Source organism: Agelaius phoeniceus, chromosome 4, assembly GCF_051311805.1.
Source record: "Agelaius phoeniceus isolate bAgePho1 chromosome 4, bAgePho1.hap1, whole genome shotgun sequence".
Taxonomy (NCBI): Eukaryota; Metazoa; Chordata; class Aves; order Passeriformes; family Icteridae; genus Agelaius; species Agelaius phoeniceus.
This window is the reverse complement of record NC_135268.1, coordinates 25972737-25998859: the sequence shown is the minus strand read 5'-3', so window position 1 is coordinate 25998859 and position 26123 is coordinate 25972737. Positions and strand designations below refer to the sequence as shown.

The window sequence follows — 26123 nt, the reverse complement described above, 5'->3', positions numbered from 1 at the left end:
AAATCCTCTCACAGTCAGAAAGCAGTTTTGGTATCATCCAAAAATGCTTTATTGCTTTCCATTCAGAGCCATCTCCCTGTTTCACATAAGAGCAGTGTACTACACCCTCCTTGCCTTTCCCTGACGCTGGCAACTTGACCTGCAGGCACAAGCATCTTCCCCCTTTGTGCCAGGGGAAGGATATGGACTGGTGGGGCATCCCCAGTTAGGGAATGGAGTCAGCTTTCAGAGGCACAGAACCCCAGCTGAACTTACAATGAGAGACCAGGAACAAGCTCTTCAGCAGCAACTTGAATTCTGTAAGCTGCACGAACTGCTCCCAGCAAAGGCACTGGCATGCACTGTGCCAAAACGTGGGGAGATCCATCCAGGGGCTGGCTGCAACTGGGCAATGGAGAGGACAGGCTGGACACCTGCCACCCCTTCTTCTCTTCCTGAAGCACAGCAATGAATAATGATCTACAGTAAACATTTGCACTGCAGTAACACATGTCACATCCTTGAACTTAGGGTTTATCAGATGAGAAGTCATCTTCCTGAAGTTGGATGTTTATTGTCAGCTGGGAGAGATGCTAGGAGCCACGAAACTCAGACATTGTTTGTGCTTGTTTTCCAGGCTCTGACTTTGTTTTGAAGCTGGTTGCAGTTAAGGAAGGAAACAAGCTTTTGTTATTTACATTCACCTTCTCACAGAAAAAACCTCTGCACCTGAAAGCTGGCAGCAGCACAGCATATTTGTACAAGTTAAAAATACTATTTCACTTTGGGAAAATAATACCCCTTTGAAAACTGCAGTTAGCTGAATAAGTGGTGTAATATGCCTACAAAATCTTTCAGACCAATGCTACCCCTGGATAAACTGTTTGCTCATCAATACAGTGCTAAAACAGGACCACGGCAGAAGTTCAGTGATGCTAAAAAAAAAGGCCTAGTTTTAAGAACTCAAGTGACACACTGGTTACTGTTGCAGGACAAGTAGAAGAAAAGTCTTCTTGTATCAATCAGTATGAAAATGTAATTTAATTCAGTGCAACAGTAATACCTTTTTCTCCTAGAACCTAAGATATGGGAAATTAAACTGAGTGTGCAATATTTACTTATTTGTAATAACAAAATTACAAATAAATACATGTTTGTACTTACAATTTTCACTTGGAAAGAGCACAGTCCACATTTTTGTTACATATAATTCATTTCTGTTCTGCTTTACTGCTTAGAAAAATGAGGCTCACAAAGCTTCACATTGGCAATAAAAGTCTTACTCCAGTTCCGACTTCTTTTTGGTAACCAGCAGGTGGAGGCAATGCTCCATCAAATCAATCATTAATGTCACTAAAGCAAGCTCCACAAAAGCAGGAACACAAAACCAAGGGTCCTTAAACTTTAAAAGAAGAAACCCAAAACCAGAATAAACCCCTTTCCCCATCATCTACCTTCTCTAGAGAAGCAAAAGCACGGGGCACTAATTCAAACACTTTTCTGCCCTCCAAAAATGTGGATTTGTCCATCAGCACCATCTTGCAGTCCAGGAGGACCTAGCTCCCAGGCCTGGGATAGGATATCTCTCAAAGCAAGCCAGGTCTCTCTAGCACAAACAAAGGGCCCTGTGCCTTTGCTTTGTCTTCCCCATGCACCTCCCCACTGCATCTCCTGGCCTCTCTCACCTCACATGTCCCCACAAGGAGCACTTGGTGACCAGCTCCAGAACAAACCTCAGTGCCTGTGGCATGGGCAGAGCTCCTGCTCCAAGGGTGTTCAGCCAGTCAGGGCAGGCATGAGCACACAGGGCACTCACCTGGGAGGTGGGAGACCAGCAGCAGGGAGCTGGCAAACAGGGCTGCTCTGCTGGAGAGGACAGAGCAGGATGCACAGGTCACCATGCCACAGCAGCTTCACCATCACAGGGCACTCTGCCAAGCAGCACAAGCAGAGCTGGTGGCATTGACACGTCCCAGCATCATCCCAGCGACCATCAGACATGCAAAGGCAAGGCAACTCCCAGGGCAAACCATGAAATCTGGTACTGGGGTGAAAGCTGGGGGCAGGAGGAGAGGTTGATGAGGTTAATTCTTCTATTAGCACCTTCACTCTGCCAGCTGGCTCTCCTCAGGCTGCTTGGAGTCAAAGATTTACCACTGGTCTATGAGGCCCAGTAGACACCTTAGTTTCTGAAATTCAGGCTGCATTTCCTTGGCTAAAACACTTTCCACTTGTAATAAATATTTCCATCAGTCTTCTCTCTCTCTTCTGACCTGTTTCTTGTGTCCATTTTCCTGCAGCCCCAGCAGCCTGTGCACGCTTCTCCCCAGCATGCAGCAAGGTCTGCCCGGTGACAGCCCCGCTGTGCTGTGTCCTGCCCGGGAGGGCTGCAGCCCTGGTGCCTCTGAACCACCACGGTGGGGAGAGCTCTGGCAGGGGACAGGGCAGCCCTGCAGGGGGCCAAGATCCCGTGTCTCTGTCGAGGTCTATCAGCACTTGCTTGTTAAATAGGCCTTGGCTGAACAAGCTCAGCTCTCCAGCCCCACTGAGCTCCGATGCTGCTGAAAAAATGCAAATCCCCCCCTCCACCATCTCTTGAGCTGAAAATAGACCTATTTTGATTGCTGCCTGAGCAAAGGGAGTTTTAACTGTGCCCATATTTGCACCATGTTTCAGCAGTTGTGCAGATTCTGCTTCTCTGGGGTGTCAAAGGACACCTCTGTGGTATGAAGAAAGTCACTTTGGATTCTCCATCTCCCTCCACAGTGAAGGTTATTGTAGCTGGGGCAGGAATATTTTGGAGGTCCTTCCTTGCCAGCCATATCCCTCACAGCAGTTTTATTTATATATGTGTGTGTTGACAGACACCCAGCTGTGTGTGCTGGGGGATTATCACATACCCCCAGAGCTGGCACAGCCCTCTGCATGCTGCCTGTGTCTGGCAGGGCTGCAGCTGCGTCCCTGCCGCTGGAATGAGAGAACTCTGGTTTGTCTCTGTAGATAAAACAAGGTGGGAAGCTGCTGGGCCACTGGGCAGGCATTTCTTTATGCAAGTGCTAAGATAAGGAGAGCTCTTCCACCCTTTTCCACACGTCCCAAATTTTCTTTGTGCATTTACTGACTGCTCTGGTCATTCAGCTGCTGCCCACCCATTTGCCAGCACTATTTATACCACAGCTCTAGGGTTTCAGAGGGGTTGGAAACCGAGCAGCACGGTGCCATGGCAATAGGGATGCTTCCAGAGCCCCAGGAAGAGAGCCAGGGTGAGGGAGGCAGCTGGAGGCAGTGAGAGCCCAGGGAATGTGTCTGAAGCAGCCCACGAGCTCCCAAAGCTCGACCGAGAGACGCCTGTGAGCCGAGCCCGGGCAGAGCAAGGCTGGGCTCTGGGGCTGCCAGGACAGCAGGAGAAAAGGGAGGTTTTGTCAGCGCCACACAGAGCATGGTTTGATCCCACTGACCACAGCACACAAAGGACAAAGGGTGGCAGATGCCAAGGAGTGGGCTTTAACTGCCCGGGGAGCCTTCCCGTTACAGCTGAGTAACACTCCAAAAACGCAAGAGGCAGTTATAGGGGCTGTTTATCTTTTTATTATAAATTTGGTATGAATGACCAATGGAAAAATCACAATGGAGTACCAAGAACAGTTTATCAAAATTTTAGCAGCATTTAAACAGTAATAGATTCCCAACCTCCTCTGGGCACCCCTTGCCCTTTGCCTCCCACACATAAATCAGTAACCTTCACTCAAATGTGCTTTCCAAAGGCATGCAGGGGATGTAGCTGGCCATTTTCCCCTGAGCTGCCATGAAAAAAATCTCATCCCAAATGCTGGTTACCATTCAACCTCCATCCACACAGGGCCAGGCTCCCGTCCCCTCCCTGCTGCAGGAGCACAGCAGGAGGCTGGCTGGCTGTGGCTGGCATGGCACTTGCCAGGGGGGAGGCAGCACCTGCTCACGCCCTCCCCTGCATGGATCAGCACTCCCGTGGGCGCCCATTGCCTCCAGGCACAAATCCAGGGCTGAGCCCTGTCCCGCCGCTGCTGCCCTTCGCCTCCGCGCGCGGGGGTGCCCCAGGGCCCCGCTCCTGTACCTGAGAGTGAGCTTGTGTCTGCATGGAGAGGAGGAGGGAGGCTGGCGCTCGGTCCTCCCACAGGAACCCAGAGCAGGGCAACCGGGAGCTGAGACTTGAAGGGGGAAGGTAGAAGGTGAGCAGTGAGATACTCGAGTATCAACCCACAAAATGAAGTCAGTCTACTATCAGCTAATGTGGAGAGCCATGGGCTGCCTACTAAGTACGAGAACTAATTTTTTGTGTGCGCTTTTTTTTTTTAAAGTTACATTAAGACATGAACAGTACTACCCTGGCCTCACTGGCCAGAGCTTGGTGAAACAACATTGAATCAGAGGTGGGGAAACACAACACACGTGGAGACAACAACATAATATCGGCAAGCTATTCCCCTGCTTCTTTGGTACTTCCTAAACTTTCTTATCCAAAATATATAAGGGAAATGCACCATTTAAAAGTTACTGTTCATAAGTATTTACACAGCCATAACCATCACACTATGATACATGAAAATCAATGTGATATGAACAAAGTTATTTTATGAAAAGCACTTCTGCACATTTTATTTTGTTCCAGTATCTTAATAGCTTTAAAAAAGTCATGTATTACACAGTCCTGTACCTCGCTTCTTCTTGTATCAAATGGACAAGAAACATTTCCTAATCCATACTCTTCTTCAAAAGATTAAAAAATAGCCACCAAAATGATACACTATGTACAAATTTTACTAAATATTAAGTTCTAGGCAATTATTTTCACCCCACTGATGATATAACTTAGGTATTGTTACCTACTATATGCATATATATTTCTTTAATATATAAGAAATGGCACCACATCACCATGTCACCAATATGACACATTGTTATGTACAGTAGATAAGAAGTTAGGTATGGAAGATGAATCCTCTCCGACTGCTTCTTTCATGGGAGCGTTTCTCCCATGGGTAGTAGCTCGGCCATTTCCCCTTTTCCCAGCAGAGGCGGCTCCTCAGATGTAAGGCAGGATCCCGTACATCAGCAGCGCCATCACGCCGGCGCTGAACAGGCCGGCCACGGGCACAGTCACAAACCAGGCCAGGAAGATGTTGCGGAACAGGCGCCAGTCCACGGCTTTCTTGGAGCGGATCCAGCCCACGGCCACCACGGAGCCAACCTTGGGAGCGTGGGGAAGAGAGAGGGAGACAGGGGGTGAGGGGTAGGTCTGAGCACCTGTGACATGCCCACGGCCACACCAATGCCAGTCAGCTGATACCAAGCGATGCCCTGAGATAAAGGAGCCCCTGAGGATGACAATGGCGCTGTTCTGGTGTGCTGGCAGGGAGGTGACACTTCCAGGGTACTTAAACCTTTGTTTTTCAATGTATTTTTCATGGGTCTTGGGGTCAGCCAAAGGCAATAAACTATGTTGGGGAGTTTTTCTCTGTCCTGCTAACTCCTACATGAGCCTTCAGTGCAAGTGAGGCAGCCCTGCACTTGACTCAGTCCACGGGGGAGAGAGCAAGTGTCCAGTGACTCTGGTCTGATTGCAGTTTAAATCAGGAAAACACCAAGAAAGCTGTTCTTAAGGCTCTGCTGGAGAGCATCTCATGGGGCAGGCCAGGACAGCTAGTATGGCTCCTGTCCCACTGCCTGTCCTCTTGCTGGTTTGGGATGCCCTGCCTGTTCTCTCAGCAGCTGCTGAGCCTCTCTGTGCAGCTCACAGCCCAGCCTCAAAACACCACATCCATATTGCAATACTGCAGGCCACAAACAGGATAGCAGGGGCAAGGTAAAAGCAGCTGAGCCCACCCTGTGGCAGTGATGGTGGCTTGGCAGGGGGCAGAAAGGCAGGGCAGGCTTAGACCCAGTACATCAAACCCATCAATCTGAGCCCTGTGAGGGAAACAAACTCTTCTGGACCAGCTAGCCAAGCAAAGCATCCAGAACTAAAATCCTGTCTTGCAGAAAAAGGCACCAGACTATATTATGGGGCACACTAACTGTCCAGACACCAAGAGGATGGTGGGGAATGGATAAAACACCAAGATATCCTTCAAAGACACTACTACCAGGGCAGCTGGGTAGGTCAGTGGTTTTGTAGACAAAACACACTGTGTTTTATGGGCAAAGCTGCAACCTTTTCTTCCTTCAAAGGTATTTTCACTTTATAAACTCAGGTATAAACCCAGCATATCAGTTTTTAAGGAAAAAAACTGGACTGAGAAAAACATTTTCAATGAAAAATTATACAAGAATTTCATAAAGACTACATTTTCTTTCTGCCCTGGAAGTGCTTTCCATGCTGTTAGCAAAAACAGTGTAAGTCTATTCAAAGTGCACAGTAAAGCAGCAAGAAATGTGGAAGAAATATCCTGTTTTGAAGGTAAGGAAACTCCAAGACACAGCTGGGTATGTGCTCCCTGAAGTGCCATCCCTGCCTCCCTGCTTATTTTCTTAATGGGAGTATCAGTCCCTGCCTATAGATCAAAAGATGGGTTGCTCCCCTTGCACAGAGCCAGGAAAATGATACATGCCAGGAGTACAGGGAATCAGGGAAAGATAGCGTGGGGATATAAAATCTGCATGTTTTGCTAACACCTGTTCAGCTTCTAACTACTGCTAAACATTTCTTTTTGGAGAAGAGTTACTTGTGGAAGACCCTGTAACTCTAGGGGGCCTGTGACAGAACAAGGGAAAACTAAACTTGATATTCTATGACCAATAAGGTCTCTGTTGAAAATTTGACCCAATAATGAAATTTGTTGGATAATATTTCATCTGAATACTCCTGGAGTGAACAATATGCTGTTCTGCAATTAAGAGGGGTAAGTGTGCTGAGGAGGTGGAGGTGTATCTAGGTGAAGAGGAACCCCACACTTGTGACTACATCAAAGCATTAACCCAAGAAACAGCATTTGGGTTTTCAGCAGCTCAGCTGTCAGGCTCAGCTTTACGTTTGGTGTGTGTTACTTATTGAGCAAGGCTGCAGTCTACGTACGCTAATCTCCGAGTCCTTCCTGAAATTTAAATGGTATCAGCAATGATGGCATTGGCAATCTGTTGTAAACATGATTAAAGTTTAGTTTATTAATAGTGATTTTTGATAGACTAGAGGTTAGGAGAGAAGCTAATCCTTGGGTGTAGGCACACTACACCTTCTGTAGAATTTCAGATGGTATCTACTTTGAGATTGGTTTGAAACCAGTGCAGTTTGCCTTCAGTATGCTCTGCTTAAAGCATTACAGAAATGCTTTTGGCTCTCTTGTTCCTGTGCAATGCTGTATAATAAGAACACACAGAACATGATAATTCAATCATAGCAAAAGAGAATATTTTTCAAAACCGCAAAATCATAATGGCAAAATGGAGCTGACAGAATGACCTCAGCAAAGTCACTTCTGCAGAGGAAAAGCATTTAACTGCTGCACTCTAATTTTATCTTACATGAACACACTCTGTTACAGCTAAGAAATGCCTATTTCTAAATCTCCAGTCTGAGAACAGAGAACAGGCACTCTAAGACTCTATGTGACCATTTGCCCACCTGGGCAGAAGAAAGGGAAGGTATGCATTCCCACCACTCTGGCCTTCCAGTGCTAAACCCCAGGGGAGGTTGAACTGGTGCAGCCAGAGCAATGTGGCTACTGCCTTCAGACCCACAAATTCCTTTGAGGCTCAAAAGACAAGGTCTTTCCTCCAAGCCCTCTTGACTTGGAGGCTTTCAAGGGTCTTTCCTCTCCCCTTGGACCTGTAGCAAAGATGAAAGTGCAGTTCAGGCTCTCAGCAGGCACTGAATGTGAAAAAGCTGCTTGGCCATTGATGTGGGACAGGCACGTGGGGCAGTGACACCTCATGGAGACCAAAGGCTGTGGTTTAGGACCAAAGGCAGGTCCTGATCTGAGAGGGCTTTACAAACCTTCCCCAGAAGCTAAATGCTTTTATTCCTGCTACCAACCTCCAGTTTGCCACCGCATCTGCTATGAGATCTGAAAACTGCTGCTCCGAGCTTCATACTTGGTCTCCATTTTTCATTACAGACTACTGTTTCACTTCAAAAAGGTTTCCCTCCACCTCATCTGTTTCATGCTGCTCCTTATTTGCCATCAGTTTATCCAGCTGCTGCACACTCAGGTGACTGACACCCCTTCAGAAGGGCTTCCACTCAAGCAAATGCTATTTTGCAGTGGAGCAAATATTGAGGAAAAGAATAATTCCCAATCCCTGATGCTGGAGGCTCAAGATTACACTCACCTCAAACCTGTTTTCTTTTGGATTTCTAAGGCAAAATAATTTTTCTGCTGAATTTTAAGAAGGCATTTTTGACTCAGTGGTTGACAGCACTTTCAGCGAGGCATTTTCACATGGACCAAATGATATTTAACAATTCTTTTATTCCTTCCCTGGCCCTCAAAGAAAGCAAGGAATACAAGAATACATCAGTTACAAGTGTTTGCTTTATCTTGTGTTGTTCGTTTAGGATCTTTCAACTCAGGATCTCATTTTGCTGAAACAGAGTCAGTTATAATAACATGACATCCCTGGAACAGTCTAATCCTATTGCAAAGTGGATCTTCCTATTAAGAATGATCCATCTAATGAGATACAGCAAGCTGCAGGGAGCAGACACAGACTAACCACATTAGCTGCTTTTATGGAAGTATTTTTAAAAAAAGAACTATTTTGCTCTGCAGTTAGAAAAGACCAAGCTTTTAGCTGCATTGAGTGAATGAATACCCCTCTCATTAGCTTCTGGCTTCCAAGACATTTTCTTTTTAAATTCAGTCTATTTGTTTGGACCAAAGTATGTTTTCTCTTTTACAACAGTTGGCTAGAAGTGTTTCAGGCATGCAACTGGGATAATCAAAGCTGTATTATTCTCCCTGGCAAATTCTTCATCATGCATTTGATATACCAGTCAGCCTAAAGGGAGGAGTTTCAGGCTAGCATTTTTAGAAGTGGATAACATTGTTATTATTTTTCCCCTCCCTGCCTTATTCAGAGGAACCAGAGTTCTGTCAATGCCAGGAAATCTGAACGGCCTTTCAGAGCAGCTCAGTCTTGGCTGCTTCTCAAAGAGCACCAGGGTAAAAGAACTAAATGATTTTGCAATAGAGGAAGGCCTTCTGAAGAAATGGTTTGCACTAGAAAAAGGCCAATTGAACCAACTTTGGGCATTTTGCAGGATGTGTGGATTTCATTGACTCTTTTACTGGAAAGCAGGTCAATGTCACAGGCAAGGCTGCCAGGCTTCCTGCCAGCCTGCCAGCCATGCCATGGAGCAGTTATCCCCAGAAACCTGCCTGTCCCAGCCCCAGCCAGGGGCTCCCCAGGGTGCAGCAGGGAATCCTACAAGGACTGCCTTTTTTTAGGACTTGGTCTTGGTGGTGTGCAATGATGCAGAGGGACTGCCATTCTGGGTTCTCTGATTTTGGAGGGGCTTCCCCACATCCTGCCAGAGAATGAAAGAAACAAACAGCTCTGCACGTCCAGGAGCTTGAGAGTCCATGGAGAAACAGAAGGAAAAAAGACAGGATATTTGACCTGAGAATTTCCCAGGGAACAAAATTCCAAATTTCCATTATGATCTTCCAGTAGTGTAAATGTCCACATGCTCCCTCATATATACAAGCTATATAAATGTCTTCATGACACAATTAAATTGTGCTCATTACCCAGCCTGTATCTATACTACAAAGTGCTCTTTAAAAAAAAAAAAAAAAACAAAACCAAAAAAGCAAAGTACCTTGTTCAAAGGACTAATTACAAGGGCCAGATTCTGTATTACAATGCACAAAAGTGAGGACAAGTTGGTTTAAAAGAAGAGAGACATTAAAATATTAGCTTCATGAGGTAGCAGTGGTTTTCATACAAGTGGTTTTAAAATACACGTAACTGGGTTCACACAGACTACGAATCTACGTTATTTTAATATGTCTATATTAGTTCAATACAACCATGTAGGGGTGAAAGACAGTCCAGACTTTTGTGCAATTAGTTAAAATGCTGACTTTGCTTGGCTGTACTGCCTTTAAAAGCGGGCCCCGATATTTTGCGGTCACGGTCTGCAGGGCATGGCACAGTGAAGGCAATCTGCAACAGTTGGTATCTCCCAGATTTTGTTATGGTTTGTCCTAGTGATGTGATTTACTGATAGTATCACTGCAAACTCCAATACCTTGCAATGGGTGGAGCTTATTGGAATACCCACATTTGAGGCTACAAGTACCGTTAGCGCACACATTACTTCAATGCAAAATCCACTGTGAAGAAATAAAAAAAAAAAAAAAAAGACAGATGGAAAACCTGTAGTAAAAGAGTTATATGCAGGAAATCCCATGCCATGCACTTATCAAGAAAGTCAAGTATAAATGATGAATGGTGCGCAGCCTCTGAACAAGGGAGAAATGTTACCCAGCCAGGTTCAAATGGCACCGTCAGAGGAAACCAGGCTCTTCCTCGCAATCGTTTGCTTTAAAATTGAGGTCAGGCTTTTGTAAACACTATTCTTCTTCACCAACAGCTATGGGGTTTATGCTGTGGCCAATTCCAGTGACTTTAATGTGACAACTCCAACACATTTTCTGGAAGCCTGATTACTTTCCCACATTGCTGGCATGACCGAGATGAGGCACCCCTACCTAACCATCCTCTGCCAGCAGCTGCTTTCCCCGCACCGTGCCATTATCCCTGGCTTGAGCAGCACAATTTTAAGATGAATAGTCCAGACTGCCTTGACTGCAGTCGCTGGGCAAAGGCATACCTTGCAGTGTGTAGTACTGACAGGAAGTCCAACATTGGAAGCTACCACAACTGTGAACGCCGAAGCCAACTCAATAGTGAATCCACTGCGGGAAGCATAAGAAAACACTTCACAATCACTCTTTGCATCAGCTCGGACTGATACCATGCAGCGTGCCAAAGTCTTACCCGTTTCTTCTTTCGACTCTTATCTCCAACTGATTTTTGGTCATGTGAGTAAGTTAAGAGGACAAGAAAGGGCTGAACAATGGGAAGGGCACAGGCTAGTCATCCGCAGTACCCCGTCTGCGCGGCTCACTGCGTCAGAGACCTCCGCTACTCTACGCTGCCGTGGATCGTGCCTAATTAGTAATCTGGTTAGGCACCAGCAGAGGTCGAGTAGGCATTAAAGACAAAAATTACTGTAATGAATACATATGGGTTTAATGGTCTCAAGCACACTGGGAAAGCCACTGTAATCTTGCCATTTCCAAATGCAACTTCTACCACACTTATTAGGTCATCAGCAGAAGACTCTGCTGGCCTGTTCATGCAGACCTCTATGCCTTAAACACATTCAGTATTACAGGGTTATCCTTTTTCCTTTCTCTCTTTCTTTTTCTCATGTTTTCTTTTTCTCCTTTTTCATTTATTTCTTTTTTTTTTTCTTTAGAAAGATGGAGAAGTCAAAGCCAGGTTATCATTAAAATCAAAGCACAGCAAATCCAGCAAACTGCATTACAAACAAAATACTGGAACAGCAACTCCTCAGACTGGCTCACACACAAAGGTCACACAACCACAATGACACCTGTGGACCTACCTTGAGGGTGTGATTGGAGTGAGGTCTTTACCCATAGTCTGGATAACTCTTCTTCCCCAGACCCAGAGGCCCACACAGATGCCAACACCTCCATAGAACAGCAGCCAGATGGGAGTGGATGCTTCCTGCATTACGGCACCTTGCTCATAGATAAGCCAGAGTGCGACGAGGGGACCGATGGCATTGCTGGAGAAACAGAAACGTGTCACCTGAGTCACAAAAATGCACAGAGTTGCCTTGAAAGAAGTCTGTTATTTTCTGCATGATTTTTCTTCATCATGGGCACAGCACTACCCTGACTTGACCCTACAGGCAGCACCCTTTCTCACTTGGAAAGGGTGCAACAGGAGACTCTAATCGTGTTGCTCTTTCAGTTGTCACTTCTTCACTGATAACCAGAGCAAGGCCTGAAAGAAATTTCTCTTTTACAAATAGCTTCCTGAAATGTCAGAGTTGGAAGTACCTTGTTATGTTTGTTCTGTGACAAAAATCAGTATTTTTGGTACCACATTGAAACCTCAAATTTACCAATTTTACCAACCTCAAATTTTTCCAAAACCTCAATTTACCAAATTTACCAATACCTCAAAATTTACCAATTGAGGAGCTGTGCATCTTTAAAATTCAAGTATCAACTTAGCTCTTTTTATCAGAGGGGAAAATAATGAGCAAAATTACCATCACAGACAAGAATATAGAAATATTTTCTAGCTTGACAGCCTTTAATGTTTGGGATATGATCTGAGTGCAGCTGGGAAGGTGACTTAGTTATCTTCAAAGATGTTGTAGAGTGAGTTGGACTGGATCAGAGAGGAGCCTTTGGTGACACAGAGCTGAAGTAAGCCCTTTTTGCTGCTACTATCTGGAAAAACATTGGAAGTCAGCAACACTGAATTCCCCACTCTTAACGCAGGTCATCTGATACTCATGTCTGGAGTCAGACTTCTGGCTCTGTTTATTCTAAAAAAGCATCAAGTTTCTAGACAGAAACTTCTAGCTAGAAGAAAAACTTTGAAAGCCAGTATCCAATTACTTTGGAGGCTTAAATACTAAAAAGCAGATAAGAATTTCAACGTCCCTTTTGTTTTCAGCTCTTTTACTAAACCAAGTAGCTGCCTGCCTTGCTGAGCAGCATTTATTCACCAAGTAACTAGTGAAGCAGTGCTATATTTATGTCTAAATAATAGTGAAAAGAGCAGAACAAACCTGACCAATGTCATTCCAAAAATATGAAAACTATCAGGGAAGCTCCCCTCTTTGTAAGCCAATAGGAAAGCAGGTCACAGCGAGCACCGCAGGCAGGACTGACAGCCATGCTCGCCCCAGAGCCAGGACCTGCTAAATTTAGTTCCTGGTTCCACTCCAAAGCACACAGATGGAGTAAGGGCCAGTTTTAATGTCAAATGTTGTGCAAACCAGGCCACTGTATATGCCAGTTAATAATTTCCTTCCATCCTGTCTTTACCAGATATGAGGTGCCAGGGGCCGAGTGGTGATTGCCAAGAGACGAGGGTCACCAGCAGCCCAAAGCTGGCACACCTCAGCAACACAGGACCCTCCTGCCTTCATCTGGCCCTTGAGAAACTGAGCTCTGAACCCTGAGAAGTGATCCTGAAGCAAAGTAATAAGGAAAAGCTTTTCCCTCGTAAACACACGCAGCAACATTCAAGCTGCGAGGGAAATGAAAGTAGTTAAAAATGCACTTTGCTATAAAAAAGAATTACCAATTTTTACAGATTTTGAGAAAGATCCTGAAAATAAATTAGTGAGCTAACATGAATAAGAAAATCCAGTGGGTTTGAAGACACTGGGTAGTACAATGAAGAACTAAAGACTCTAAATAAAGAGTGATTTCAACTAGCTAGAACACTTTAAAATTCTGTTCTGATACTGTGCCCAAGTAAGCATTCAATTCATTCAGTTTTGAAAGGACAGTATGTGAAAAGTCCTTAGGGCCTAAATGCAAGAATTATTTTACTTCCATGGAAGAAGAGATTATTGACTGAAGCATTTCTAATATTTTGAAATCAACCTGAAACTGTTTTTCCAGTGTTTTCAGGTGTGGATTAAATTACTTGCACACTTAAATGCCTTTTTGGGCACAGAAAACAAAAGGTAATTCAGTGTACGAAGGTACACTAATAAACTGATGGATGCTGAAGGATGGATAAAGGCAAATAATACATTGATCAGATGAATAAAGGCAAAACTGATCATCCCTTTTTATAGTGCTGTATGACATGGAAAAAAAAACTTCCCTGTTGAAAATAACAGCCACATTTGAAGTGAGATCAGGCACTGATTCCTGACTCTTCTGAAGAGATTATGCATACATATTTGTCAGTCCCAATGTAAATGAAAAGGCAGAAATGGCTTCCACAACTGCAGCAGCAAACTATGCTCTTCCATATCAAAGCCCAGTTTTAATTATTTGCAAATGCTACACCTCTGTGAATCAACAAAGCTTAATTCTTGAGGAAAAGGTTCTTATTTATGGCAAAGGAAGACAAGTCAAAACTCTGCTGACTTATGCTGAGCCTCAGACAATCTGAGTGGCTGATTCTGTCCAACAGAGCAGAAGAGATGACACTGCTATCCACAGAGGCAGCATTTCTGATACCTTCCCTGTAAGAAAAGAAAGCCAAACAGCACTAGGCTGATGATAGGCTTGAAAAGGCAAAAAGGTAAAAACTAACCTCATTTTCCTTTGTGGGTGTCTGCATCACTGGTTATCTATACCAGAGGGACATTTTTCCTCTCCCAGGAAATCATTTTCAATGTGACTTAAATGTTCAGCTCTTTGGAAGAGTGGCATGTCCCAGCCTGAATATCTGCAAGTGGCTACAAACAGCAACAACAGTGGCTTGAATCTAGCACCATAACAGCTCTCCAAGGGGCTCCTTCAGCTTCCAGACTTGTCCAGGAGGTGCAGTCCAAGGGGCCTGTGGTATCAATGCTCCCTATGCCAATGGAAAACATCTCTAGAAGAAGCTGCTGGGCCTGTCCCACCATGAAACTGCCAACAGCTCAGAGCAAATGGGTCTGACTCAGGCACTGCAGAGCTTTTCATCTTGGCTCTGCACAGAGGTAGAAGACAAAAAGCCACTCCCAACAGCACAGTAAGAGAGGGTAAGGGAGAAACAACACACTAAAAAAACCCAGCAACAAAAAAGGCATTGTTAGATAAGACAGTTTGCTTAACAGATGTCTCCTACAGCTGAGTGACTAACCAGACGAACCACAAGGATGCTGGCTAGACTGGGATGTGGCTTTCACAGTATTTCCCACTGGTTCTAGCTCACTTGATTCAAGACATGACTAGCAGGAAAGCAGACTTCAAATCTTCCATGCATTTGGCTAAGACTCACTTCACAAGTCCATTTTCAATAAGTTATTTTCTCTTACTCTCCCACCCAGGTTTCTACTTACCTTAACTAACTCTCCTTTCTGCTGGAGCTCCACATCTTATCCATTGCAATTTAGAGAAGAAAAAAGCCTGACATGGTCACACAGGGGCTCTGAACTCCCATCCACATCTATCTATATGTAAAACTGCCCTCAGGTTCCTATGAAACTGAAGTGCTTTAAAGAATTTGCTGTATTATCTACCTGTTGGGTTTAAAACAGAAAATAGGCTGCTCCTGTCATGGTATTACTTTAATTTTGCACACCTAATACACACTTTCCCACTGAGCACAAGGGGGTGGCCAATAGAGTTAATTTTAGGATGAGTTTATGAAATGTTATGGCATAAGAAGCCCAAGTCCTGAGCCTGCCTGCTGCAAAGTGTATTCTCCACATCCACACTTCCCCCACCTCTGCTGGGCTCCCCCAGCCCCATCACTCGCAGGGCACAGGGCTTTGCAGCTGGGGTGCTGCACAGGGGCTGTTTGCCTTCCCTGGAGCTGCAGTGCAGGATTTAATGCCACCCACAGCAGTACTTGCACTGGCAGAGGGGTTCCATGGTGGCTCACTGAAGGGCTGCTCCATGGTTCTGAGGTGCTGCCTGACCCTCGGGATGATTTTCCTGGTGCTCTCGGCTAACGTGAATTGGCACAATTCTCTTCTGCTGCTCACTGGTGCCAGTTTAGAATCTGTCACACAGCATTTATAAAACTGTTGTGAAAGATAGCATTTGACAGTGAATCTGAACTATAAATAGAGCTGGCTTCTCCTCTCCCCTGTGAGACAGATAGTATTACCAACAAAAATAACCACCCCACATTCAGCTATCATGAGACAGGCTTAGAAATGACAGTTTCCCATGCACACACACAAGCAGAAATTTTTAGGTATCTTTGGGTCACAAGTCCAAGACCTTCTCTGGAGGAATAAGGACTAACACTTTATTTTTTGGTAAAAAACAAGGGGCTTTTTCCCAGTCATTCAACCATCAGCTGAATGCTCTGTGACCAAAGCCCATCAAGCTTGTAGTAACATGTTATGATGCAGCAACATTGCTATTTCCTGGCTGCTGTTTGAGGGGAGTAATGAGTTGCTCAAAAAGAAAATCTAACTGTATTTGAAAACTACACTCTGAATATGCTTTGTGAATAATGTATAGACTCCTTGATGACCATGCTTAGATTCTCTGCCACCCGAAAAAGGAGATTGCTTTTTAGTCCCTTTTTCTAGTGGAGTGAAAGAACCATTATCACAAACTAAAGCTGAATGATGAGCAAAACAGCCATCTGAAAAATCTGTATTAGGTGTCCAAAATTACAAGTACAATTACAAAATGTCCAGCCATTTGACTATTTCCCAAACCAGGATTTCACAAACAAACCTTCCACTGGGAAAATCAGTGGGATGATATTTCTAAATAGGCTGCAGTTATGTCTTGAGACATCACCCAGCTGAGCAAGAGTGGAAGACAGATACGTCTGTAGGTAGCAACAGGAAAAAAAACATGCTCTAATCTGCAAGGTTATCAGATTATCAGGAGAGTTTTATCCTACTTCAAATAACTGGACAGCCTTGACATCTACCACAGCACAATAAAAGTGTGTCAGAGCTGTGCCCTGTGAAGTGCAAGCTTTGGGTGTGTTAATGAGTCAGGGTGGACATGCTTTTATTCCTGCAGCTCGTCTCTGTGTCCTGCAAATGCTGGCCCTGAACCCCCAGCCCTGGATCCTGGAGGGTTGGGTCTGTGCCCACCAGCATCAGCTTTTCCCCTGGCAAGCCCAGCCATGAGCCCTGCTCACAGAGGGATGGGGAGGGATTCCCACACCCACTGGAGACCCCATTTCTTGCTGCTCTTCTCTGACTTGCCTGCATGGCACAACAAAAATGTCCTGTACATGCACAGTAAAGGACAGAAATGAAGATTCACATCTACTTGGGCACAAGCTGAATTTACAGAATGGACTAAAGGGAAGAAATCAGAAATCAGGCTTCCCTCACTAAATATAACAGACAGATTAGCTTCCTAAATATTCTAAGTGATCTTGACTGCAGCTCTCAGGGAGGAAATAAGAAATACCTGTTTTGTAATCCAGCCTTACTATAGCTCCTTTAGACTCCTTATTTAGCCAAGAGGCTGAATCCCACTAAGCTCTCCATGTGCAGTGAGATACTGGCAATGGTCTGGCTCTTCCCTCCTTTAATCCCATTGCCTTTACTTCAGGAAGAGGGGGAAAAGGTGAATCCTACTGCTGTTTGTGCACTCTGACCTAAACTCCAGTGAAATCTGTATGAAGGTGAGAGGAGAAAGCTCCTCTTCATGTATTTTGGGCAAACACACATTTCCTAGTTTCTCAAACTGTTTTGCTTAAAAATGAATTCCCTACCTAATAGCAGCCAGCTTCCCTAAAATCACTGAAAGAATGTGCAGAAATATTTTTTAAAAATCAAATATTTTTACTATAGCTCTGAAATGGTTTTAAATCCTTTTGTCAGTAAAGTAGCCTATATTGTTTGGATAATGAGAGGCATTCTTTCTCAAACTTGTGCCATAAATCTATATGACATTATCTGCAGACTCTAACTCCAATGACCCCTTTTTCCTAATATCTAAGCATGAATATGCAAAGGGAGTCCTAAAGTCCTCCACAGGAAATTTAATTAGAGCAGACACACTCCAACAATTTATGCAGCAGGAACTCAGGAAAACTGAGATCCTGTGAAATGACTGCAGGCAGGTTTCTCCTCCCTGCAGCACCTACCAGCCAAAGCTCAGCACTGCCTGTCCCTTGGCAGCATCACACCTCCTGCCACTGCCAGGGCCCTAAATCAACCTTCCTCCATGGGCCCAGGTAGCTGCCTGCTCACACCAGCCAAGGCACACAGGCCATTCTGACACCCCCAGGGTTTCTCCTGTGACCGCAGGAGTGATGGAGGGCAGGAAGGGACAGAAGAGGCTGCCCATTTATAGGAGAAGGAATCTGTGTGAGAAATGACTGAACACATGCATGGACAGGTGTGGAGGAGTACAAGGCTCAGGCTTTCCTCACAGCATAAACAGCATATTTTAATCAGCAAAACTCACACTGACCTACAGCATCTCTCTGTGGGTCATCCTGCTTTGATTGCAAGAATTCAAGGAATAACAAGCTCCAGAGATTGCTTGAGCAATCAACAAAAGCATCTTCCCACTTGTTAGGATAGGACTGTGGGGTAAACACTCTTTGCTCATAGCTTTCTCATTCCCAGCCCAGTAGCAGAGCAGCCACAGCCACTGCTGTGCTGAGCACCAGAGAAAACACAACTCCCTGTTCCTTTTAACACACAGCTGCCCCAGCCAGCATCCCTGCTGAACAGGGAGCCCTGATGGCTACAAACAGCAGCTCCTACAGCAAAGGTGGCTGATTTCATTATGATGCTAAAAAGCATCATCTCAGAAGAAACTGGGGTCTAAACTACCCCCTGAGTTAGTTAGAATTAGTTCTGTAGTGAGGGTAAAATACTGCTTTAACTCTTCCAGGTCTGTGGATAAATCCTGGACAAAGAAACAAGAGAGATCTCCTTATGCTCTTCTGCCCACCAAAGTGCTGTCCAAACTATATGGGGTATTTCTGACCCATGAAGTTTTTCTGAGCTGCATCACAGTTCAGTCTGTACTGTATACCTCATGCTTAAATATGCTCCAAAACAGGTTAATCATTTACCTTGCAACCACTTGCAGTTTTTAAGTTTCATATTAGCTTTTTGAGGTTAGCAATCCTTTTTAGCCATGTCCAAAATAGCCTGCCCATCTGCCTTTGGTTTTGAGAACTAGTTAATTCAGACATGTTTCAGACTTTAAAATACAGCACATACCCTACAGCTTCAGCAACTGTTCTGCTATTTTGTTGTTACACAGGTAGGCTGCTGTGGCTGCAGCACTGAAGCTCCAGATGACAATTCCTGCTGAATCAGCCTATATCTACAGAAAAATAAGCTCAGTCCAACTCAACCATAGGTGCATATAATCCCTGCTGGCCGACAAAGCCCAGCCTCCCAGCCTCTCTGGAAAGCTGGCTCTGAACAAGCATTTAGAAGCTGGCAGTTCTCCTTGTGTCACGCTCCTGGCCCAGGTCTTTTTTCCACCCTGCCCTTTTTATTCTCCCATTGCCCTTGCCCTGACCTGACGCACTCCCTTTGTGCTCACTGCTGAGCCAGTGGGTCCTGCTCACTTGGCGCCGCTAATTAACTTCAACAACAACGGGGTTTTTTCAGCGCTTCTGTCCCAACACATTTATTTGGGATTTTAAATTCTTTAGATTTCATTCAGTCCATGTGCATGGTGGTGTCACAAGGCTCTGGGCCCGGCTCAGCTGGTCCCAGCCCTGGAAGGGCTCCAGCACCCTTGACACAGTGCACATAAGCCTGGAGGCAGGGCAGGAGAGGATGGTCCGAACAAAACAGTCACCCAAATAAGGAGCTACCATCACTGCCTTCTCCTTTTAACACACAGCTGCCCCAGCCAGCATCCTTGCTGATGTCAGCCTGAGCACAGGCTCTGATGGCTACAAACATCAGCTCCTACAGCAAACATGGCTGATTTTGTTATGAATATAAAAATCATCATCTTAGAAGAAACTGGAGTCTATAACCACCCCATGAGTTAGTTGAGAATTAGTTCTGCAGTCAAGGGAAAAATACTGATTTAACTCTTCCAGGTCTCTGGGTAAATCCTGGACAATGAAACAAAAGAGCTCTCCATATGATCTTCTGTCCACCAAAGTGCTGTCCAAACTATATGGGGCACTTCTTATCCATGCAGCTTTTCTGAGCCACATCTATTCTGTATGTACTGTATGCCCCATGCTTAAGTATTCTCTAAATTGCAGGCCAATTGTTTACCTTGCAATCACCTGCAGTTTTTAAGTTTCATATTGGCTTTTTATTTTTATCTCTTTGCTCCTGCAAACAGCCTGAAGGAAAATAAATAGAAAACATGACACAAGAGTAAGTTCCAGGATATGGAAAGAAAATGTTGCAGTCAAGTCCAAAAAAAAGGTGTGGACAATGGAGGTGCTATCCTAAATACATGAGTGAGGAGCTTAAAACCAAATGCAGAGGAAAGCAGGATTTTAACAACAGGATTCAAGGCTAAGGAAAAACGTTAGAGAAACAGCTTGACAGCAGCACCTAAAATGAGCCAAAGGAAAGTGTATGAAGGAGGGAGATGAAAAGATAGCAGTCATCAGTGGAAGATGGACCTGCCAGGGCTTACTTCCTTACATAAATGTGAACAAAAAGCTGTGCTACTCGCTGGGTTCTACAGCATCATTTTTTAAACAATGCACTGCCTTTTGAGCCCTGCAGATCTTCATGCAACATGTGGCAGAGCCAAGACATCTTTTGCTCCACTAGATAAAGACTGACAAAACATCTCTGCTATATGATCCACAGGATAGACATCAGCATTCCCAGGGAATTTTATCTAATAAATCTTCTAGGTATATGAAGGGGTCTTTAATTTTATTGTTTAGCTGGAATTCAGTGCAATTGCAAGGATGGATTCCTATCCAATATCCTAGACACATGAGCACCTCCCTGCTTTTCTACCAGCTTTGACAAAACGAAGCCAACTTGTTCTTTAGTTTTGCAATTATATGATTTCAGCTTAAGAAGAGGTTCTGGAATAAACAGCATTTAATAAAAACACGTTTCCTGGCAAATTTGATAGGATCACCAACAGAACTAGGGATCTGAAAAACACTAAAAGCATTTTCAGGAAAGGATATTGCTACACTAACAAGCTAGTCCAAATGCCAAATTCTAAGGGAATGAGGCTGTAAGATGCAACAACACACACAGCACAGAGTCTGAACTTTGTATTTCATCCAGCTCCTGTCAGCACCAAATCTGATTTCTGAACTAACTGCATGCTTACAGATCACTTCTAACAAAATCAACTACCCTTTCCTCCTATATAACATGCAAGTGATGCATGCATAAACATGTGCATAAACATAAGTATCACCTGCAGGGAATAAAGGAGCTGTGACACCTGCTGAGGTAGGCTCTGAACTTTCTGCATAATACCCTGGTATTTCCCAGGATAAATTACAAGAAATATCAGCAGTCTTTGTTCTTATCCCTGTGTTCCCTTCAGCACTCACTGCTGGCCACTTGCAGAGCTTGGATATTGACTCCCATGGGTCTCTGCTCTTGGCCAGTATGCTCAGAGCAAAGGTCTTTAACAACAGAGACCATCTGAGAGGAATGAAAGCTACACACCACTGCCCTCTGATCCAGAGGATGAGGGGCCTCTGGATTCCTTCCCAGAGCCAGATCCCTGTGGATACCAAGGAAGTACAAAAGGCTCTTCAGAAAGCCCTGGTCTGAATTCCCAGGATGCGGGATGGACGGGGAGCAAAGAAACACGTTTGTAATTGTTTTCATGATGAGTTACAAGTTAAATTAGGAAGCTGACAAGAGCATGAAGCACTAAGTGTTGTCCTTGAAGAGTGGAACAGGGTGTGCCCAGAAGGCAAAGGAGGACGATGAAAATTATGAATGCTGTAAAGTCCTGCTGGAAACACTGAAACCAACACCATAAGGGCATGGCTGTCACGGCAAGGGTCCAACAGAAAGGGGACTCAGTACAGCCCCAGCCACAACCCAAATAAGGACAGCTGCTCCAACAAGCCACTTGAGAGAATTTCTCAGGGGACCTTATCATGATACTGGAAAAAGCATCTATTAAATACCAAATGGATTGCTCCAGGTCTAGGGAAGAGGCAGCCCACCCAAATCCTAAAGGAAAAACACAGAGTGTTCCCAGGGCACAGAAAACCCACCCAAACTGCTCCTCAGCCACATGCCACTGAGATGGTGAGGTGCTGTGTGACAAGAGATGAAATTCATCTAATGGTAAAAATAGTCTGAAACCCCTTGTCTGTTGAAAGTTTCTGATTTCGCAGTTAAAATAGGCTTCAAATTCTGCAGGGCTGGGATTGTCCTGTTTGCCTTTACAGTCGCTGGCATGTTGGGTGGAGTCTCAATGCCTCCAAGACTGCCAAAATTAAAGGTAAATTAAACTAATTACTTCACAGTTAGTTAGCAAATAAAAATATTTTACCCTTGAGAAGAAAAGAAACCATAGACTAAGCAGTGCAATTCCTGGCAGGCACTGAGGACACTGATGACACACAGCCCTGATGATCATCTACCTGCAGAAATGAATGTGCTTTCCAACCAGCAAAGCTGGTAAACCTTGCTCCATGTACTTAGACTGTAAAATTGCTGGCTTGTGAGATCTCCTCCTCTTACCTGACATCATTGCCTCCATGGGCAAAGGATCCAAAGCAGGCTGTTAAGATCTGGAGGAAGTGGAAAAGTAGATGGACCTGAGAGGTGTCTTTCTCTTCCTTATCCTCTTCCACGGGATCAACGGGGGGCCGGTTGGGATCTGCAAGTTCCGAGGCCAGCTTCATTTCCACCCCGCCTTCCTCCGCCTCAATCTCTGCCTCGGCCACTGCGTTGCAGTAGCTGGAGTAGCTGTCGTAGCGGACTCGCTTCTTGGAGTAGGAAACAGTGTCTCCCACCAGCTTCTCACTGTCCTCTGGAGTAGATGTGTCCGCTGCCTTAAAGGAGGAATGCACGGGCATGCCACAGATAGCAGCAGTGTAACAGGTGTAGCTGTTGTTGCGCCGTAGGAGTTTGTAGTTGTTTTCTGCATTGGGCCTCTCATCGTTGGCCCTGTCCAGGTGTATTTTGTGGAGCAAGTCTTTGTATAAACCTGAGTCCTTGTGCACAGTGTGATACACGTGGCCATCGCTCCTCACGTGGCCGTCGAAGCTGAAGGTGCCGTTGGAAACAGGTGATTTCACCGAGGTGTGCGTCACCGAAAATGCCCTTCCTAGAAAGGCAGAGATTCAGAGGTTTTGTTTACACAAAATGCAATACAAAAGCCCCCTTCCTCCAACACAAGACAATATTGTGGCCAGCATCTGAGAATACAGGACAATGAAGATCCATTTGCACTACATGTAGGAATAAACCAAGATTCAATTCATTGCAAAATAAAGTCTCTCATCTTCTGCGCAAAAAGAGGTTTCTTCCAGTCCTGAGTCTCCCCTGACATGCTGCATGACCTCCAGCAAATCACTTGGGATCAGCTATTTGAATGTGATACTTGATGGTTAAATCCTCAGGTTCTTTGAAAATAGAAATTTCCAATAAATTCCTTTCTTGTAAAGCAAGCTCTGCTTTTTCTGAGCTTTTGTCTACATTGAATAGGAATAATTAGGATTTCTGAAATGTGGTTTACTGCATTTTCATACTGGGACTCATCTGTTTAAGAGATATTTAATTCATACTCATTTGTTTAGGAGACATTTACATAGCTTTTAAAAATAATTTAAAAAAAACAAATTAAAAAATTCACATTCTTCAGAAGTATTTCCTTAGTTACTGCAACATTTTCTATATACTAGTTCTATGAACATGATGATGTATATTCCCACTGTATACATTTAATGTTAGCATACACTGCAGGACACGCATCAAAATGTATCACAGGTAATATTTCTGAAGAAACTGTCTTTTTCATTTCCTGACTTCCTGGATTTTCACTGTGCAACAATCAGAACTGGGTTTAGCTATTTTTAAACTGGAAGCACACACTCTAAGGGCTCCACGTCATGACTTATTTGATTTTGTAAGAACCAGTTGAATACATCAGGCATTTATTAACCAAATTACAGGGCTTTGTAGATGTTAGCAAAGCGATATCAAAGTCAGCAGACCGCTAAGTGGAGGGGGGTGTTCCCACCACGTGGCAGAACAGAAAGAGCTTTATGCACAAGTCTACTTCTTGCAAACATATGTTCAGAAAACAATGTGTGACATTTTTCCAGTGGACATGCTCCAAATGGTCATACATTTATCGACTAAAGTCCAAATCTTTTCATCTCCTTTTGTAGTATGCTAATCATCTTTATGCTGAATTTAACCTTCATACATCAGCAATCTGTGTGCTCTGTATTTTTCCACTGCTTGATAGGATGGAAACACCATTAAGAATACAAAGCAAAGCAACGCAAAAAGGCAAGTAATTTTTTTTCAGCTGTTTCTAAAACTGAAATACAGCCAAACAAAATGTAATTTATTTTACGTCCTCTCCAGAAAATGTCACTTGTAAATGAGCATCTTTCCAAACAAGCACTGAAAAGGGATTAGAGATGGAAATTCCAAACCCCAATTTACTATTTACAGCAGAGACCTACTTGAAGCTAAGAAACCTCATTGAAGCAGGAAGAGGACAAACCGTCCAAGTTGTCTTAGCTCCTTACCATAGGGTACACGTGGATGGTTTCCATTTGCAATATTATCTGATGCCCCAGCAGCTTCTGTTACTGAGCCAGTAAGGGGAATCGTGCTCTCATCAGATGCTTTGGCACCAGGAAGCTCTTTAAAGACTGGTGTTTCTTCTTCCTGAATTTTATCAAGACTTTCATCTGATATCCTTGACAGTGCAGCATCTTTCTTTAACCGGCCTAAGGAAAGAATAGTACTGTAATTTTAAACCCAAGGTTACTTAAGTTTCCACTGTTTGCATCAACAGCATGGTTTAACTTGGCTACAATAACCAAGCTTTGTTTCATACACACACTATTTATTTCTAACACTCTACTAGGTTCATGTGTGAAAATTCTAGAACATCTTTGTTTCTTCTGATAAAATTCACCAAAGTAGGTAACTGAAGAAAAACACTGAGCTGTTCATCTGTTAATGAAACCTGACACTTTTCTCTGCATTTGTTGAGAGTAGCAAAGCAACTAAAGCTGTGATCAGCCCAACTTACTGTAAAGCTAAAACAGTCACTTAAAGATGATCAGTCTGACAGGCTTTTTCTCTAATCTTTTCTTAATAAAATATAAACCAAATTATATTCCAGGTTTTATTTTGCTGTTTCTGCTAGACTTCAGAACTTAGCACTCCAATGGCTTGCCTAACAAGGTTTTGAATTTCTACCACTGCAGCTTTTTCAGAGCAAATTACACAAATACATGAGGAATAGTTTAGGCACATCCTGCCTGTGGGTGGGAACTGAACTAGGTGACCCTCAAGGGCACCTCCACCTCTGAAATGTAATATTCCATGATTTTATATCACTCACATTTCATCAAATAACTACTTACTTTCTATTTTTCTCTTCATCCAGGGACACACAAAAATCCAGACTAAGACAGCAAATACTAAGGACACACCGATTGATATTAGAGCAATGGCCCACATTGGCAGGATCAGTCCCAGTACTGTAAAGACAAAGCAATAAAACTGAAGCAAGCCATTAATAAACTTGACTTAATTATCCCAGGCAGTGGAAGAGCAGTCTGTAGCAGAAAAGCCAGTGTCCACAGTGTATTCAAAGCCAACATGAAGGAGCTGATGACTTTTAACACATTACCAGTTACTGCAGTATTTAAAGGTATAGTTGACATGAAAACATTTGCAGGTTTAGTCTTCCAGTTTCCTGTTGCCCCACTGTGATGTTATTTCCCAAAGAGCCCCACATCAGGGCTGCTGAAACAAGTTTGCAGTGCTTTTATAAATGAATGCACATTAAACCACGTTGCCCATTAGGGTTAAGTCTTTACTTGACCTTTGCTCTGGTCCATAAAGCCTGATGCTTAGCTTGCTCTAAGCCCTTATTTGCTTGCAATATGAGCTTAATGCAGCTGAGGCTTCGCCCTGCAATGCACGGCGACATCAACAACTCGTGTTTCTGTCATTATTCCCCCAACAGAGATCCTTGCACTTGTTCAATGAAACAATCTGACTCTCAATGAAGAAAGAGCTTGGACTCTGATCTTTCAAACCCATATATACATTGCCTATCTTTAAACCTACATGATTAATTCATCCTTGTGAATGTTGCCAGAACAGAGGCCTTGGAGAGTAAATATGTTTTTCCCCAGTATCGAAAATGGAGTCCCACCTTTTTATTCACACACTTTAGAGACTGCTAAGCTGAAACAGAGGGAAAATTAAGATTCTTATTTCATTTATTTTGCTTAATGAGTCAGTGCAGAGTGCCTGACCTACTTCTGCAGTACAACTAATGAGGAAATGTGAGTTATACAGCTGATTTACT

At 44.0% G+C, this 26123-nt stretch overlaps 1 protein-coding gene across 4 annotated transcripts in view; it reads right to left on the bottom strand.

The window, feature by feature from the left end:
* Positions 1 to 3544: 3544 nt before the first annotated feature.
* The window catches only part of SLC20A2 (solute carrier family 20 member 2), a 56793-nt gene continuing 34214 nt past the window's right edge, over positions 3545 to 26123 (bottom strand). For 3 of the 4 annotated variants that reach the window (XM_077177155.1, XM_077177156.1, XM_054633702.2), the window contains 6 exons: positions 25168 to 25284; positions 24319 to 24522; positions 22295 to 22883; positions 11594 to 11779; positions 10793 to 10877; positions 3545 to 5206 (listed from right to left, as the gene is read on the bottom strand). In XM_077177155.1, the coding sequence (XP_077033270.1) occupies positions 5042 to 5206; positions 10793 to 10877; positions 11594 to 11779; positions 22295 to 22883; positions 24319 to 24522; positions 25168 to 25284 (1346 nt within the window). In that variant the 3' untranslated portion in view covers positions 3545 to 5041. Of the gene's footprint in view, positions 5207 to 10207; positions 10293 to 10792; positions 10878 to 11593; positions 11780 to 22294; positions 22884 to 24318; positions 24523 to 25167; positions 25285 to 26123 lie in introns of all 4 variants that reach the window. The other variant, XM_054633703.2, reaches the window with a different exon arrangement.